The sequence below is a fragment of the Phascolarctos cinereus genome, unplaced genomic scaffold (assembly GCF_003287225.1).
Source record: "Phascolarctos cinereus isolate Bilbo 61053 unplaced genomic scaffold, phaCin_HiC Scaffold_4;HRSCAF=312, whole genome shotgun sequence".
Lineage (NCBI taxonomy): Eukaryota > Metazoa > Chordata > Mammalia > Diprotodontia > Phascolarctidae > Phascolarctos > Phascolarctos cinereus.
The window spans coordinates 18,925,181-18,942,777 of NW_027555847.1; the positions used below are offsets into that span (position 1 = coordinate 18,925,181).

At 45.9% G+C, this 17,597-nt stretch overlaps 1 protein-coding gene across 5 annotated transcripts in view; it reads left to right on the forward strand.

Moving 5' to 3' along the window:
- The window catches only part of BBS9 (Bardet-Biedl syndrome 9), a 372,846-nt gene that overhangs the window by 315,602 nt on the left and 39,647 nt on the right, over window positions 1-17,597 (forward strand). For 4 of the 5 annotated variants that reach the window (XM_078152100.1, XM_020969068.2, XM_078152101.1 and 1 more), the window contains one exon: window positions 450-672. The exons of the other annotated variant lie outside the window; for it this stretch is intronic. In XM_078152100.1, coding sequence (XP_078008226.1) covers window positions 450-672 — 223 coding nt within the window. The remainder of the gene's footprint in view (window positions 1-449; window positions 673-17,597) is intronic. 5 annotated transcript variants of the gene reach the window in all.

The window sequence follows — 17,597 nt, forward strand, 5'->3', positions numbered from 1 at the left end:
CAAGTGATTGACGTGACTTTGTTTTCCTGGTTTCTGATCCCCTGGGGTAGGCTCTTCAAGGATTGGGAGAGGACCAAGGCAAATACTTTTATTTACTATCCCCTTCTAGTTTGTGGTGGACCATCAGTTCTCTTGCTGCCACCAATGGTGAACGAAGGTGGTAGGAAGTTTGGCATTTTCCCTTGGGATTGGAGTTTTGCATTCTTCAGGGAATTTCCCCTGGTGGCTCTTCCTTCTGCCATGACCCATCCAGACCTTGTCATCTTCCATAATCCCTGCTCTTGCCAACCCACGCATCCCCCCCAGAGGACCTTCCTAACACACCAGGGACCTTCCTCCTGTTCTTTTTGTTGGGATTCTTGTAGAAACTCCCCCAGTTCCCACACATGAATGTGCTCCCATTGACTTCTTCCCAATGACTTCCATTGCCAACTGACTCCTCTCCTCAGGGCTGGGAGGAAACGGTGGATGCTGCAGTGGCCCACCTGTTGAAGACTTGCCTCTCCAAAAGCTCCAAGGAACAGGCCCTGAACCTCAGCAGCCAGCTCACCATCCCCAAGGACACAAGCCGTCTGAAGAAGCACATCACCCTTCTCTGTGACCGCCTCGCCAAAGGGGGCCGCCTCTGCCTGAGCACCGACGCCGCGGCTCAGCAGACCATCGTCATGCCAGGTAAGACAGACGCGACCATCCCCGGAGGAAAGGAATCTGCCCGGGGTTAGATCTGGAGCTTCGATTTCATGTGAGAGAAAGGAGAGCTGAGAAAATTGCTCCCACATTTTCCTGCAGCCATCCCAGCTTAACCACTGGGATAAATGTTCTGGGAGTATTTGCTTGCTAGACATTTTTAGAATGGTATGTCTTTTTTCCCCCTGCTTTTGAATACATGATACGTTTTGTTTTCCTTCTAACCAATAAAAAGCGGATTAGAGAATCAAACTATTTTTAAGGTAAAGTTTAACTAAATGTGATCGCAAGATACCATATTTCATGAACATAAGTAGAATAATATACCAGCTAATGGAACCCAGATGAATCTCTTCTGCAGCTCTCCTGGGTCCCAGGCATCAAAGTCAGTGAGGGCAGAGATGCTGAGCCCAGCACCGTGGGCTGAAATGCAGGCGCCGACGTCAGCACCCAGTCGGTCCCCGTGGCCCTGGGTGGCTGGGGTCCCAGCGCAGAGGGGCTCCCCCTGCCTTTAGGCTTGGCCTGGTCCTTCTTAGTACTCCCTGGCCACTTGTAGCCATAGCATTCAGAGTGAGACTGGCCACGTTTCATGGGATGAATGCAGACCCTGGTGGGGACCTTGTTCTTTCTCATGGCATTTAGAGCCCCCCCCCCATGAAGCAGGGCCCTCGTTTGGGGGCAGCATAGCCTTCCTCTTCCTCTTCCCACCCGTGCCCCTGGCTCGCACGTCCCCTGGCTCTGACGCTTACAACCTTGGACAGGTGACTTTACTTTGCTGGCCTTCCACGTCCTCAGTCGTGAAATGGGGGGGTGACTCAAGGGGTCTTAGCCTGTGAAGAATTCCTCTGCTGATTCTCTCTGTCTCCACTCTGCTTTCCCTTGGAACAAAAACGAAAATGTAAAAGAATTGAGAAATGAGTTGGACCCACTGCCTGTGAGTGTAGCTTAGACGTCGGCATCTGTCCACCCCATCCCTTTTGTTTTTAAACACATGCGTGGCAGCCCCTCAGTAGCAGGTGGCAAAAGGAACTGTTTCTGCAACATCGATGTGTGTAACTGGAAGCCCATTTTCCCCAGCAAATGTGCTCTCCTCAGGCTAGCTGCCCAGGCTAGCCCGCTCAAGCGAAATTCATTCATTCTGTTGGTTAAGTGCTCCACACTTGCAGAGAAAAAAACAGTGGACAGTAGACAACTTTGGCAGCTTTGAGGGGGGACTCAATCTATGATTTGTTTGGTACAGAGAACTCCAGATGAGGAAGCTCCTTTTACCAGTGAGGATCAGCACCTAGAGCACAGTCACTTGTCCACTGTGAGCTAAGTGACTTGTCCAGGGTCACACAGCCAGTCTGGGTCAGAGGCAGGGCCCAGCACTGGGGCTTCCCGACTCCAAGGCTGGCTTCCCCTCCACTTTGGCAATAAAATCATTAAATAACAGAAAAGCACCAACGTTGAATGAATGAGCAATTCGTTTTTGTGAATACTTGGCTGCAGAGTGACGGATGGTGGGGGGGAGGGGTGGGTTGTCAGTTCTGGTGACTTTATATACAGGACCTCCATCCTCCGAAGCTTTCTGGGATATGTAGTCCGCCGGGAAAAAGGTCCACCCCAGAGTCTTCTGATAAACACTGCTCTCTTCACTTAGGTCACCTAAAGGCACATTTCTCAGTCTGTACCGAGAGGCTTCCTAGGAAAAGAGCATCTTAAGCCATGGGGCCCATAGGGTCATGGAGGACTGGAGCCAGAGTCACCTGAAGGCCAAGCTGGTGGGCTTCAGAGCCTGGTATTTGGAAAATTGCTTAAGGGGACAGCTTTTGGGGGGTGGGGGCAGAATGAGAACAGTGGTCTTGGAACAAGGAAAGAAGGGAAGAGAGTGGGGGCAGCCTCCTCCTGGTCAGCCTGGCCAACACAGGATGTGGCCCTTCAGGAAGGTGTCTTGGTGCCTGGTTTGTGAAGTTCCTCCCCTGGAGCTCAAGCCCTGGCCTGGAAGCTGGTGAGCAGTGGTTAAGTGGAGCTCAGCGTCATTGTGGGGAGGTGGAGTCTGGCCAGAGGAGACCCTTACTGCCATCTTAGGTAGTGGTCCTTTCTTCTCATGCCTGGGTGTTCCTAGGAGGGAGAGTGCTCAAGAAGCAGAGGAGAGAATTCCTTTAGGAATGAGGAAGACAAAAGGGGCTTCTCGTAGAGCAATGGCTCCTTTTTTCATTTGGTCCGGTATTTACCTTTGATTTATCCCTTTTGTGGCTATTGATAATCATAGGAAGGCTGTCCCATTTGCTTAAACCTAAGTATGTGGCTGCATTTTTAGATTAGTTGAACACAAATTCTTTCATTGTGTCACTTCCTGTATAGTTCCCTGTGATAGGAAAAGGCAAGTGGTATATCCCTGACATCTCTATACATATACATATAAATGTATACACACACACACACACACACACACACACACACACACGTATGTATATATGTATATGTATGTGTGTATGTATATATGTATATAATGTAGATTTTACATGTGTAGTTCCTGGGGGCACTTTCCTTAGCTCAGAGGTCAAGTTCTCAAGTAACAGCTATCCTAGGTTCAGATACTCTGTCGATCCATATCTCCTAAAACCCTTGAGCCCCCACCAATGTAGTTACCTTTAATAATCAGCTAGAGGACAAAGCTCAAAGAAAAGGCATTTGATGAAATAGCATAGTAAGAAAAGGAGCAACAAAATATCTACCCATAAATCTGGGATGCCCTCTCCCACAAACACATGTAACATCCATGTGAGGAATAGATTTACGCTTAGAATATATGTGGAATGTATAGACAGGACACCTACATAGAGGGTCATACATGTAGGGATCACCAGTGCCCCAGACATGGGCATTGAGGGGCAGCTCACACTTCTCCTACGTGGCTGCTGATATCGTCTATTCATGTCATTATGCCATTCCCCACTTATCTCTGCTATATGCTATTTGGCCTGATTGTGTTGTATTGCACACTTAGTTTCTGCTAAATGCCTCCAAGCTTTGTCCTTCAGCTTCTAACTCTACTGAAACCTGTGACTTTCCATTCCTCTGAGGAGATGGGGGAGATCGGGTGCCACTGGCCTTTCCTGGTTTAAAATCTTTACGTGGGCCTTTTAGAAAAAGCAGGAAATCTTTGCCCCAAGATCCTCAAGAAACCTCCTCTGCCTTGTTCCCCCAGAGCTTGACTCCATGTTCTCCCGTCTCCTCTGCAGGACTTCTGAGCCACCCAGGTGCCAAGTGCCTTAGGAGAAAGAACAGAGTCTGCCCTTGGATTAGTCTTCCTATTCCAGGGGCTAAATCTCTCTGAGTTCTGACCCTAGCGCACACTGATCAAATTTCAGTCTTTGAGTGCTATACTACAAGTCAGGTTAATGGTTATTTGCTTAATAACTACCAAACAGCCCAGGAGTTTCAGTTTTTCCAGTTTTTGGACTGTTTCTTTTGTTCTGGAAGTACATTCATGCCCCTGTTTCACCTTCCTCTGGTTGACCAGTGTGTCCAACAATCTCCATTTTAAGGAAAGCTCCCAGACTAGCCGTGAGTGGTTTCTTTTCCTCTCTAGACTACACTTCTAACTCTGGACTTTCTCTACCCTGCCAGAGAAGCCTCCTCACTCTGCAAGTTCACTCCAGTCCTGAACTTCTCACACTTGGAAGTATACTTTACCCCCCAAGACCCCTTCCCCAATGGGCTGTTTCCTTGCAGAACCTCTGCTGCAAGGAAAATGCCCAGGCCAGCTATGGCTTCATACCTCTTCTGACTCTACTTTGAACATACTGTACCATGCCCTTAACATGGTGGTCCCTTCCTTTCCCCTCTCATCCCCGTTAGAATGTAAGCTCCATTAGGGCAAGGGCCATCTGTCTCTGCCTTTTGTTGTATTTGGCTCAGCACAATGCCTGGTACATGGTAAGCTGTAATAGATGCTCATTGGCTGTTCTCCCAGCTAGAGGCCTAGGTAAGGAAGCTTATAGAATGGGGCAAAACCGTCAGTGTAATCATGGTGTGGCTCAGCTCCCTTCCTGGCCCTTTCAGATATAGATGAGCTTAGTCAGAGTGTGAAAAGGGCTTTACTGGGCTCTCCAGAGGGACAGTTGGGGGCAAGGAGGGTTAAATGGTTTCCCAAATCCTTCCCTTGAACTTGAGGAAGTAGGACATCTGACATGTGGGCCATGGATTGCACTTCCCACTAGACTCAGTTGACCTGAGGAATACAGATCTGTGGCTCAGTGGAAAGAGCCCCGGATTTGGAGTTAGAGAACTTGACCAAGGCTGCTTAGTCCTCTGGCCTTGGCTGACCAAGGGTCTCAGTTTCCTTATGTGTGAAATGAAGGAGGTGAACTAGATGACTGAGCTCCCTTGAATTTCCAAATCTGGGATCCTTAATATATTTAGAGGCAAATTGGTTTCATGTGTAAACGATTACCATTCTTTCATTTCCAACTTATATTGGGCCAGCTGGGGGAAAAGAACAGTTTCTTGGAGTGTCCCTTCATTTTTATGGGGAAGGTCTTGACTGTAGCCGCATGAACCTGATCTGATCCTGGGGTTGTATTGGTGTTGCCTGTGATGGGCCACGGCCAGGACATCAGCTCTTCCAAATGCCATGAGTTCTTTCTCTTAGTCACCCAGGCAGTCAGTCATGTGCTGGGCCGTGTTATTTAAACATTTTACTCCTAAAACATCAAGTGAAAATGGCGTGTGAGAAAAGTTACTCTGTAACTCGTAAAATCATAGAATGTTTTCGAGTGGGGAGGGGCCACAAAGGCCATTCAGACCAGCTCATTCACTGTGCATGTGAGGAAACTGAGGCCCGAGGAGAGGAGGAGACTTTAGAGTTTGTATGGTAAGCTGTGAGAATGTCAGCAGATGCCTTCAGAGCAGAATGGCCCCAGGGCTGTCATTTCAGCCTTTGGGGTTTTTGCCCTCGGTTTTACTGTAGTGAAGATCATACTCACAGCCTCCTCTCTGATCTCTAGAGATGGACGCTGTTTGAAAATGGGCCACCCTTCTCAGCCCTTCCCTTGCTGAAGTTTATGGAGCCTGTCAAGGTCTCTGGAATGGATTGCTGCAACCTTTTTCAGTCGAATTCTTCAGATTCCTGAGCTATCCAAGGAGCTTTCCCCTTATCTCTGGCCTGCGCTACAGTTTTCATATACACGGCTTCCTGCTATGGAATATGGTTTCCAACAGGCCAGTTTCTCGTGGTTGTCTCAACACATTCCTTTTCCCCTTGTTTCAATTCTGTGCTTTCCCCTCTAGATTTATGAACCCCTAGAACCTTCTAACATCTATGGTTGATACAGTAATGGCCCTAATTACCTACCTAATATCTCCAACACGCATTCGAAATGTACTGTGTCAGTGGGCTTAGCCCGTGAAATATGGAGACGTATTAATATTGTGCTCATGAAAAATACATGGCTTCTATTCCCTTCTTAAGGTCTTTCTTTCTAGTCACCTCACCCCTCATTTTGCTGATTTTTTTTTTCCACCGAAGAGTGATGTGAGGATAATGATGTCGCAGTTAATGTGGTCTTGGTGATCAAGTGGTGTGGACCCAGAAGAGAGAAAGCTATTATATAAAAAGTGTAGTGGCTAAGATCTTAAATGTCACTTAGTCTGAGTAAGTGCCTCAATTATTTAGGAAGCTAATGCAAACCAAGTTAGATGACTTATGAATGTGGTCAGATGAACTGTAAGCCATATCGGGCTGTATTCTCAGCCATGTTGCCTTTGATGCTGGCCAAACTGGGAGCTTAAAAAGGTTGGTAAAAGGGTCCTTCCAAGTAATGCATCTGAACCAGAAAGGCCGTATTGCTAGGTAGTGAGATCCACCCAACCAGTTCCTATTCCCACACTGTGCTGTGGATTGGAATATCTCTTTTAATGAAATACCTAGATGACCCCTCTTTTTGTTGGGGCTTTTTAAAGTTCCCTTTTAATATTTAAAACTATGTCATTTAGTTAATGGTCCACTTAGTGGTTTGATCTCAGTTTGAGGAACCTTCTGAGTCAGTCATTTCATCAGTGTGCCTGAAGTCTTTCATATAGAACAGTCCCTTATCTGCCAAATAAGGCACCTAAGATTTGCTCCATACAGTGAGGGTAGCTTTCTTTCCTATTTGTTTGATGGTGACATTATCAGTGCTTTTATGGGACTGACTGGCCTGTGGTTCTTTATTAAATTACAAGGCAAATTGGATTTCTTTCCAACTTAGGAAAATACCCACGAGCAGCAGTTAAAAAGCTTTTGAGCATATTTCTTTTTCTTTTGGAAACAACAATACTTAATTTATAAATTAGAGAGGAGTGGGACTAGAAGCTAGCCAATAATTCTGTCCAGAGTCATGTGGAGAGTGAGGAGGAAGGAAGACAGAGTTTCCAAATATTATCTTTATACTTTTGTCATTACGTGGATCTGTGATGTCATCAGGGAATGCATGCATGAATGAAAGAAAAAGCGTGTATCAAGTGTTTACCTTGTGCTTTTAATCCTCAGACCCTCTTCATCCCATGCCCTTCTCCTTGCCTCCACCTTAGCTGCACAGGGGTGGCCTGGTTGTATCTGGGCCTCACCATTACCCATTTAATTAAAACCATACCCTCCTATCATCCCGTCTTTCCCCAGGACTCACCCGCCTCACCTTTTCTTTGCCTTCATCTATACCTCCCTGCCTCCCTTTCAGCCCCTCAGTTTCGCTGTCCTTCCCTTCTAGTTCTCTCTCCACCTTTCATGGTTCAGTGTCTTGTTGATAAAAGAGTTCTTGTGGAGTGCTTCACATTTTTATCAATTATTAGGATAGAGGTGTAGGTGGTATGTTGCAGGGGACGCACAGCAAGGAGAGTCACCTCAGCTGCGAGGTGGCGGCGTCAGGGTTCAAAAAAAGATCCTGGCACATCAGAACACTGCACTGAGCTGATTTATGTGAACTTTTAGAGTTGGCAGGACATTTTCCTCACAATTGCCTGTGAGGTTGGTAGTTTCTTATCCACTGAGGAACCCGAGGCTTGGAGAGATTAAGTGTTTGGCCCAGGATCACCTTTTCTCGGCAGCGTGAACTGAGACCCAAGCCTTATGCCTCTGAGACCAGCGTTCTTTCCATTGCACCAGTCTCTTGTGAGGTTTCTTTGTCCAGGAAGAAACCGAAGCAGGGAGAGGGGACTCTGGAGGACCTGGGAGCTGTCCAGCTCCTCTTTCCCACAAGCCTGCTTTGAACAAGTCCTTCCCCCCCCCACCCCAGTTTTGGAAACTGCTTCAGTCTGGGAGAGGAGGCTCTGAACCAGTCTACAACATATACAGTGGCTGTGAGTTTGCTGAATACACTTTTCAGGGCCGTATGATTCTTGTGGGTCAGGACTGGTGGGCTCCTGAGGATAGCTTCCTTTTTGCTGTCTTCATTGGTTAGCTCGTACAGGGCTGTCTCTCTCCTGCCATTTCCCCATACCTTTATGTACGTATCAGTGCATATTCACATGAGGTTGCGTCTCTGCTTTCTTATACGTGGTCATTGCTTATTTATAAATATCTGGTTCATGCCAGGCCACTCATTGCCCTGTATCCTGATCCTGTTCCACCTGTTTTGTTAAAGAAGATAATTAAATGTTTAAAGTCCTCCTTTTTTAAATTTCTGCCTTTAAAAAAATCACATTCCTTTCCAAATGTGTCCCCTTCCCATCACTCGGTGAGCTTTCACTTGTTTTTGTTTTTCCTTTTTTAAATGATTTATTTATTTATTTATTTTGAGCCTTCACTTGTAACAAAGATTGACAAACAAAAAGTAATTTTCCCACACTAGCCACCAGGCTGATTGGGTCTGACAGTATATGGAGTGGTCTCTAGCCACGGTCCTCCCCCTTCCCTCTCATCACTGTTGAATACAGACAGGTGCATTTTTTCATTTCTTCTCTAAGACCAGTCTTAGTTACTGTAATTACACAGGATTCATCTTTATTTTCATGATTTTTTCCATTTACATTATTGTAATCACATACATTTCTTCTGGGGTTCTGCTGACTTTACTCTGTGTCAGTTCGTATCAGTTTTCCTATGTTCCTCTGAATTCTCCATATTGTTTTTTATGGCACAGTAATAATATTCTGTGACATTCATGTTCATTCAGTCCCCAATCACTGAGCACCTAGTTTAAAGATAGTAATGTATGTAAATATTCCCATGCATGTAAATAATTTTTGTGTAAACAATTCAGGCTTCATAGTATCTGAAAATGACTTTATAACCTACTTGTGCTTCATTATCAGAAATCCTAACTAGAGCTGGCATTTAGAGAGCATCTGACACTTTACAAAGCATTTTACCTAATTTATCTCTTTTGAATCTCTGGATGACAGTGACAGTCTAGGGCCCCCAGATATCATATTACGCAGGTGTTATTATTTTGTTATTTGTTTTAGGAAGAAATGGAAGGTCAGAGAAATGAAGTTAATAATAATCAGAGGCAGAATTGACACCCAGGTCTGCAAGACCATTTACTGTGCTGTAGTTAGACAAATGGTGGTCACTTTTGTGTTTGGTGGCACCATGCTGAGAGAATTACAAATTCTTGGCATGTTGGCATATTTATTAATAACATTTGAGCTAATTCATTGATTAGACATGTTTCTAAAATGCAGTGGACAAATTAATCAGGCTTTTCCAGTTTCGTTTTTGTGCTGTAGACAACACACTTTGATGTCCCGGTAGCCCTGACCAGGCCAGTGGTTTCTTCTGGAGTCGATGATGAGCTAGGCGTCTTGCTCTTTCCCCACTTCACCAAGTCAAGAAGAGAGAGGCTTTTCTCGTAAGTGAAAAGGAACACCCTCGATTTTACAACCTCCCATAACAAATTGCAGCACCAAAGTTTAGCTCCCCCTCCCCCTTCTTGGGTATGACACATGCTTTTCACTGGAAGTGACATAAAGTATACTTTTCACAGCTAAATGTCAGAGGATAGTTTTCCATGAATTCACATCAGAGCCTTCAAGAGCTGTCACTTGGAGCCTGCAGTTTCACCTCATTTTAAAATCAGTTGGTGTTCCACCCGCGCTTTGCACCCTTGCCACTAAACAAGGTGTTCTGTTTTCACTGATGTGTTTATCTGACCTTTGTATGGAGCCAGAAGTCTCCACCAGGGTTCTTCCTGTCTGTCTGTCACTGTGGCAAACTTGGCTCATGACTCGTGGGCAGTGGACTCGAAACACCCTGGGCTCGGCCACATCACCTCGTGTTTCTGAAGGTTCCCCCCATCTACCTGAATGATAGATTTTCTTCTTATGCCTCTGCTGTAGTTGACTTCATTTGAGCCCCAAAACATGGGGTGTGATTTAAAAAAAAGAAATACATTCCCCGAATGAAAAGGGTGATTGATGTCAGAATCTCTGTACTAGACAAAAACCGTCCTATCATTATTTGTCTGAATCAGGGACCACTGATGCTTGTCACTGTTTTATTTACTCCACAGCCCCCTCCCCATTCATCACCCCTCACCTCTGATGTTTCAAAGAGGAATTTGGGATCATTAAAAAAATACTGCAGTTTCTCAAGGACAGTCCCACTCACTTATCCTCTCCTCCTGTCCAATTCTGAGCCCGGGTCATTGTCCATTTACAACATCTAGCCATGATGTATACCCATATACATATGTGTGAGTGTGTATATGTGTAATATATACATAATATGCATTATAGATATAATATTAATGTCCTGATGGATGAACTCTAAAGATTGGTCTTACAGCTGCAGGCCTTAGTCTGGACAATAGCCATTTCTTATTCTCTTGTTTCTTCTGGTGGCCATAGATAGACCAACTTATTTGGAGAGACAGTGGTATCTGTAGGGAGCTCTTCAGGGTTTTAATGCATTCAGCACAATGTCATCCGCAAACAATCAGCTATGGGAAATCCCCCTTGGAGAGCAAACAGTTGTTGATGGGAAGAAATAAACCCTTTTCTACTTAAAGAGGTTCTACTTTGTTTATTGTGCTGATTTCATTAAGAATTGGAAAACATTTGTGATTATATAACTTGCTATATGGTAAATACTGCTTTGTGATGATTAGTAAAGCAGAACATGGAAAACTCACAAGCCCTCCAAACAGACATCAAATAAACACTGCTTGCCATTGTGATGAGCAGTCTTAGGATCAGCAGAATAGCTCACTGTTAATAATGGCTTTGGCTTATGTATAGAGCGCTTTCCCTCTCATATGAACCTCTAAGAATGGCTGTATCTTTCATATTACATCAGAGAACCCAAATTTCAATCAAAACATGTCTTTCAAGTAATGTCTGTATAATGATATCAGAGACAGTGTGGTGGAATGGATAGCACTCCTATTCCGGTATCAAGAAGACCAGATCAGGCGCCAACCAGTTCAGCTTCAAGTGCCTCACACCTTGCCAGCGATGACTTGCGTATGAGAAGAATCTTTAGAGACATTTATCAAGGAGGTGGAGAATTGGTGAAGGAGGCCGGTCAGGTCAGTTACATACCAAGAATGAGATGCAGCCCATGTGGTGCAGAGGTGTCTCCAGAGTAAAAATGATGAGAGGAAGGCCTCCAGCGTGTTGAGTGGCCCCTCTGTGCGGGAGTGGAAGAGAACTGACCAGGAGGAGAAGGTTAAAAACATCTTTGCCTAGAATCCTGTGAATCTTAACTAAGGATCTTTAGACGGCATGGGAGGCCAGAAGAGGAGGGCCGCTCGCTCATCTCAGGCCTGCTGAGCCAGATGCCACAAAGAGTTAAAGGGACGAGTAGGAAGAGGGCCAACAGAGATCAGGGAAATCCGGGGAGAGAGCCAACCATAAGATGCATACCCCAAGCTACAGGGTTACAAATGGGCGAAATATGGGTAGTCCGCAGGGTGAGATACGTGTCTGAATTCAGAGCGGTCCCTTTGACCTCATAGGTATCACTGAGATTTGGTGGGTATGGGGCTTCTGACTGGAATGTCACAGCAGAAGGCTGTATCGTAGTCAGATGGAATAGGGTAGATTAAAGGCCTGACAGAGAAGCATGGGAAGAAAGACTCATGCGAGGAAATCCAGGAACTGGAAGGGGGAGGAGAGGAGAGAGCAACAGAAGCCGTGGGCTTGTAGACATGGGCTCCAGAGCCCTGGCCCATCCGCCCAGCCCCACTGCCGCCGAAAGGACGCCCTGTCTGACGAGAGGGAAAAAGGAGCAAATGGCAGTCTTAAAGAGTCTGCTTCAATGCGTCTGCTGTGGCCATGTTGAGATGACGCCTTGCTTGGTGCAGTCCCAGAGATGGCTTTGTTAAACCATCCTCTGGCTATCAGTATGGAGGCTGGCACAGAGCAGGGAGACGTGTGCTCACCAAAGGTGTTTCTCTGTGTCTTGGAGGGTGTCTTGCAAAGTTCTTAAATGAAAAAGGAATTCCCTTTTTCGATAATGAGCTTGTCCAGATGCTCACGTTTGTAGATCACGTCATCATACTGATTGCTCCCAGGCCCAGGACGCTGCCTGATCTGCTTGGTGAGATCTGTTAGCCTTCGAAAGAGACTGCTTCTCCCAGAAGAAAACAATACACCATCGATGAAGAACACCAGTTATTGAGAGGATAACGTGCAGTTGAATTGGCGGCCCATTGAGATGATCCTGCGGATGGACGATGAGATGGGCCCAGAATGGAGTAGGAGTGGGAGAGGCTCAATTGCATTTGAGAATCAGCTCGGCATTTGTAACCCTTCTGAAGTGTTCCTGAAACACAAACCTCAGCGTGATGCCATCTGGCCGTGAGTCATGGGACTCCTAACTCGATGAAGAGTCAGAATGATGGATGAGAGACCTACGACCAGAAGTAGGAGGAAGCGTGTTTACAGGTTGACTTAGAGATGGAAAGAGCTTGAAAGACGTTATCTTGGACATGTGTGTTCAGGAGAGGAGGTGGGCCAGGCTGGTAGTGAGAGTGAGGAATTCCTCAAGGATAGCCAAGGGGTTGAAGAGTTGATCCTGGGGTTCTAAAGAACCTCGAGGAAAACCTCCAGCGTGTTTACTAGGTGATGACAAGAACTGACCCGGGGGAGAGGTCACTGGGGGCTCAGCATCGTGACAAGAAGACATGTCTATGAGCTTATGGATGCATTGACATCCGAGACCTTTAACCTGCCCCTCTAACAAGGAGACCCACCTGCATTCATTAAGCACGTTAAGCGCATGGTAATGAATCCTGGCGGGAAGTCAAACACAGACCACTCTGTGAAGATTACAGGAATTTCCCCTTGCTCTCCGTAACTTTGGGGTTCAGGTGCTCAGGTAGGACCATTGGTCTCTGTGGCTTCCCTGAACACCCCTGTCACCAACTCTTGGACCAGCTACTTGGTTTTGCTTTGGGTTTAGGGCTGTGAGGTGTCAGCTACAAGAACTTCCTGGCCAGGGCTGTTAACAAGGACTAAAGCAGCTAGGTGGCATGGTGAGCAAAGTGCTGGGCCTAGAGTAAGAAAGACCTGAGTTCAAATCTGGCCTCAGACACGCATTGACTGTGGGACATTAGGCAAGTCACTTAACCTCTGTTTCCTCAACTGTAAAATGTATGTAATAGCAACATCCGCCTCTCAGGATTCCACCTCAAACAGAAATTCTCTTGTAAATGAACAGAATTCCACTTAGAACATGAAGTCCAGTGGAAGGCCAACAATTCATCATTCCTCTTGTCTGATTTCATTGAAACCTAGACTAATTTCTTATGGATGAACTTATAAGCTGACAGGCCAATAACATGCCCTCATGTAATTTTATTTAGCAGGGGATAGGGACTGGACCCATGACAACATATAGGGAACTCCCAGGTGAGAAGGCTCCCTTTACTGATCCAGGTCAGCACCTTTGCTGTAACTTACCATCTTAGTGAGTTTCCTACAGCACCAAGAGTCAGGGACTTGCCCTGGGTCACATGGGTGGTCAGAATCGGAACTTGGACCCAGATCTGACTGGCTCCAAGGCCACACTCTATCCACTGGGCCATACTACCTTTCCTAATTTCATTTAACAGGAATTAATGTACCTCTTGAAGCCCTATGGTCTTTTACTCACAACTTTCCCGACTGAAGCAAACGGAAGTTATTTAATACCAGATGGAGTCATCAGTAGTTTCTGCCTTTGTTCCTTGTCTTGGCACGATGGCAGATATAGGTAGGCCAATGGAAAGAACGTTTCATTGGATGTTCCCAGGCTGGGCCTGCTTAGTTGAAATACTTCTTTCAGGCATCTGAAGAGGAGTGGAAAGTGTAAGAAGGCTAAAGCAATCACATTTACCAAAATGAATATTTAAAGAGAAGAAAATCATGAATAATATATGCCCAAAAAGAGATCCCGCCAGCAGTGAGAGCTTCATCACTTTCATTCCTCGACATGGAAGCCAGGCACTTCCAACTCACCTCATCTCTGTCAATTAGGAGTGCCTGGGTGTTCAGACTCTGACTGGGGCCTTCTTGTATTGGAACCATTAGATGTTAATGGGTCCAGCTTAAGTGTAAGTGGTCAGGGCTGATTCCTAATGCTGCCTTGTGCTGGGGGGAAAATAATTCTTAGCAAAAGAACCATCCCCAGTGGCCACACTCATTTCAACAGTTTCTTTCCTACACAAATTGGTGTTTGTGGGAGGCCACTGGCCACCTGTGTGGCAAGTCCTCGGTGACACACCAGAAAAGTTGATGGTCTGCAGACCTCGGGGAGCCTTGATGATAAGAAGAAAGAAGGGTGGAGCATGGGACATTTTATTTTTATATTTTTACTTGTAGAAAGGAACAAAAGATACCACATTCTGACAGTTCTTCCTTTATGATAGCCAAGGAGGTAATTTTATTTTTAAGACACATGAGCTGGAAGCTGTCTGCAGTGACAACATCACAATACCATTGATGGGGACTGCTATTGCTTCACCCTCTTAGGTTTACACAGCCCTTCCTTCATGGCAGCCCCGTGGGGGTAGTAGAGAGGAGTCAGGGAATGTCTTCTGCTCTTTGTAGAAGGCTGGCAGTGAAGACAGGTAGAAGGGGGAAAGGACAGTAACTTCAGGCCCGTAGGGTCAAAGGTAACAGTTTTGTAATGACAAGTAACACCTGAGTATCTGGGGAAGAAGGAATTAGCAGCAAGGGACAGACTTAAGACAAGACCTGATTGAAGAAGCAAGGACCTGGTGGAAGAAACAGGAAGAGATGGGGTCAAATCTTGGTGTTTGTCTGACGGCCAAATCTCTCACTATAGTTTTGATGGTGGGACAAAATGAGGCACTCGTGAGTCATGGAATAGTTGACGAAAGGAGATTTACTTTGCCCTAATGTAGCAAGGATATGCAGTGAGGATACAGTCACCTCCCTCTGACCCCCAACCCTGTCTAGGCTGAGTCCAGTCATGGCATCATGGTGACTCTGGTGGTCTTCAGAAACCCACCAAGCCTACACTGCCTCTAGCTGGGACTTTTTATGCCTTTAGGTGATCAGGAAGTTAGCTTAGGCCAGTCTCATACCCAGACTGGGTGGGAAGAGTGCCAGTCACCCCAATTCTTATGATCAAGGCCAGGAAATTGGTGTGATGAAAGGAAAGAGGGCTTTAGAGGAAGAAGAGCCAATTCATATATTAATGAGCCCATCAAAACAATCACTAGATAATTATTTGTCTTTTAAGCGCTGTAGGTTCAAGCCACAATGTCATGTGAGCTACAGCCTAGCCTTTTTTCTCCAGGCAAGTGTGCTAACTCATCCTAATAGCACCCCCTGTAGCTAAATGCTGCTCAGACCATCTCCCTGCCTGTGTTCTGTCCCCTCTGCAAGCCTTCCTGTGATGTCCGACATAATCTTCCTAATGCACGCAACCAACCTCATGACTCAACTGCTCCAGAACTTCCAGTGGCCTCCCACTAAGGACGAGCTCCTTAGGGTCTGCTCCCAACCCACCTTTTGTCTACCTGAAAGAAAGAGGGCTATCAGAGTAGCAGCAGGAAGGGTCTTCAATGGAAGGAAGGGAGTTGCGGTTTGGGACCCCACAAGGCACCAGAGTATTGGAGTGCCCTTGAAAGGCAGAAGGGGTGGGGTTTAAATATATTTCACTGGGAAGAGAGTCTCGTGGAAGACACAATCTTGTGAAACTGTTACAAAAGTTGTTTTGCATAACAACCATAGAGAAGCCTGGGGAGGTCACAACTGTGGGCTCCAGGAGCAGCAACAGGGAGTTTCACAAGACTGGGCTCCAAATGGTTTGGACCTGCTCCAGCCAGGGGGTCAGTGGGGTTAGGGTCAGGTAGCCCCTTCCTGTCACTGCATTCAGCACTTCCTAGCTTTACCTTACATGCCTCCTTTTGATACACTCTACATTTTAGCCAGAACAGATAAACTCACTATTTCCTGCTTTCATCCTGCCTCTCCAGGCTTTTGCTAATGTAGTTCCTCATACCTGTAATTATTCTCTGTCCCCCACCTTTGTTTCTTCAATTCCTTCCCTTCCTTCACAGCTCAGGTACTTCTTCCATGAAGCCTTCCTTCATCCACCCAACTTAAGAGATCAAATCTCTCCTATGGCTCTGTTTGAAACTCTCTTATTTACTTACCATGTTTTCTGTTTCTTGATTTTGTCTTACCCTCTGTTAAGTAGTCATCTCTTTGAGGGCAGGAGCTATATATCTTATCTGTGTAACCAGCATCCATGCCTTTGTACATCTGTCAAATGGAAAGGCGTGAGAAAAGAAAGGGAGATTTTTTTTAATTCTGTGCTCTTGGGAGGACTGCTACTTGAAACCATTTCCCAAGGAAAGAGTTTCTACAACCTTCCCCATAATGGGGCGCAGTCTCTCCCCAAGCTTCTGACCAGAAAGTTTTCCTTAATGTCTTCCCCACACCCCTCCTCTTGGAATGAAAGCATTCCTTTGGCCTAAGGCCGTCATGTTCTTCCATGCAGTATCTCTTGATGTTTCCCCTGGGAAGATCCCTTTAGTCTCCTCTAGGTTCCATGACTGTAGTGACCATTGCCTTGATTCTTCAGTGGCTCAGCATTCTCATCATCTCCATGTGAGTTTTTTCTTCAACCCCCCAGACCCACTCAGAAGTATGGATCATGACCCAGCAAGGCCATCTCCTCCCATACAACTCTTGTCCATATCCTTCCTTAAATCCTCTGACAAGGAACCACACATGTCAGAGACCTCCTGCAAGGTCTTTTAATTTCTCCTCACACCACTCCCCTGTTGCCTGTCACTCACTGTGTGACTAGTTTCCTCCTTTTCCAGCCATGAGCATCCTTGATGCTCTCTGTGACACTGCCTTACTCTTCTCAGTCCTCACTGGGGACATCTGTCAGCCCATGCTAGGAATTTTTCTGTTGCCCTTTGGGTCACCTGCGTTTGTGATGCTTCTGAGACCATGGTGTTCCATCAATGAATCTACTGTATCAAGCCAGGCTCAGCCTTTGATGCCTCTCCGATTTAGCCATCTGCCAGGACACCAGGCCCTACTCAGCACAGGCCTCCTAACTTCTGCTCTGTCACTACACAAATTCTCCCACCTCAACTTTACACACTCTCACACATAGTCTGCAATAGTCATATCAGTTGGTATCCCATCACTTGGCTTGCTGCTCTGCACATATGTTTAATAAATACTTTTTCACTCATATTTTTTCTACAATGCTAATGCTCTTGGAAAGGGCAGAATGGCCTGCTGCCCTCATGTCTCCACTCCCAATCCCTGTGATCAACTGATCAACTGATTGTTAAATTCAGCATCCTGTAGGTGATTATGATTCTTCTCTTTCTTTGGATTTTGATTTAGTCAAAAGGCTGCACTTGAGGACCGCAGGTTCTCCACCCCTGGTCTAGAAATTCAAGAAATAGAAATGTTCAGTTCTGTCCCTGTAACCTTGTAACCTTTCATTCTGCTTTCCAAATAAG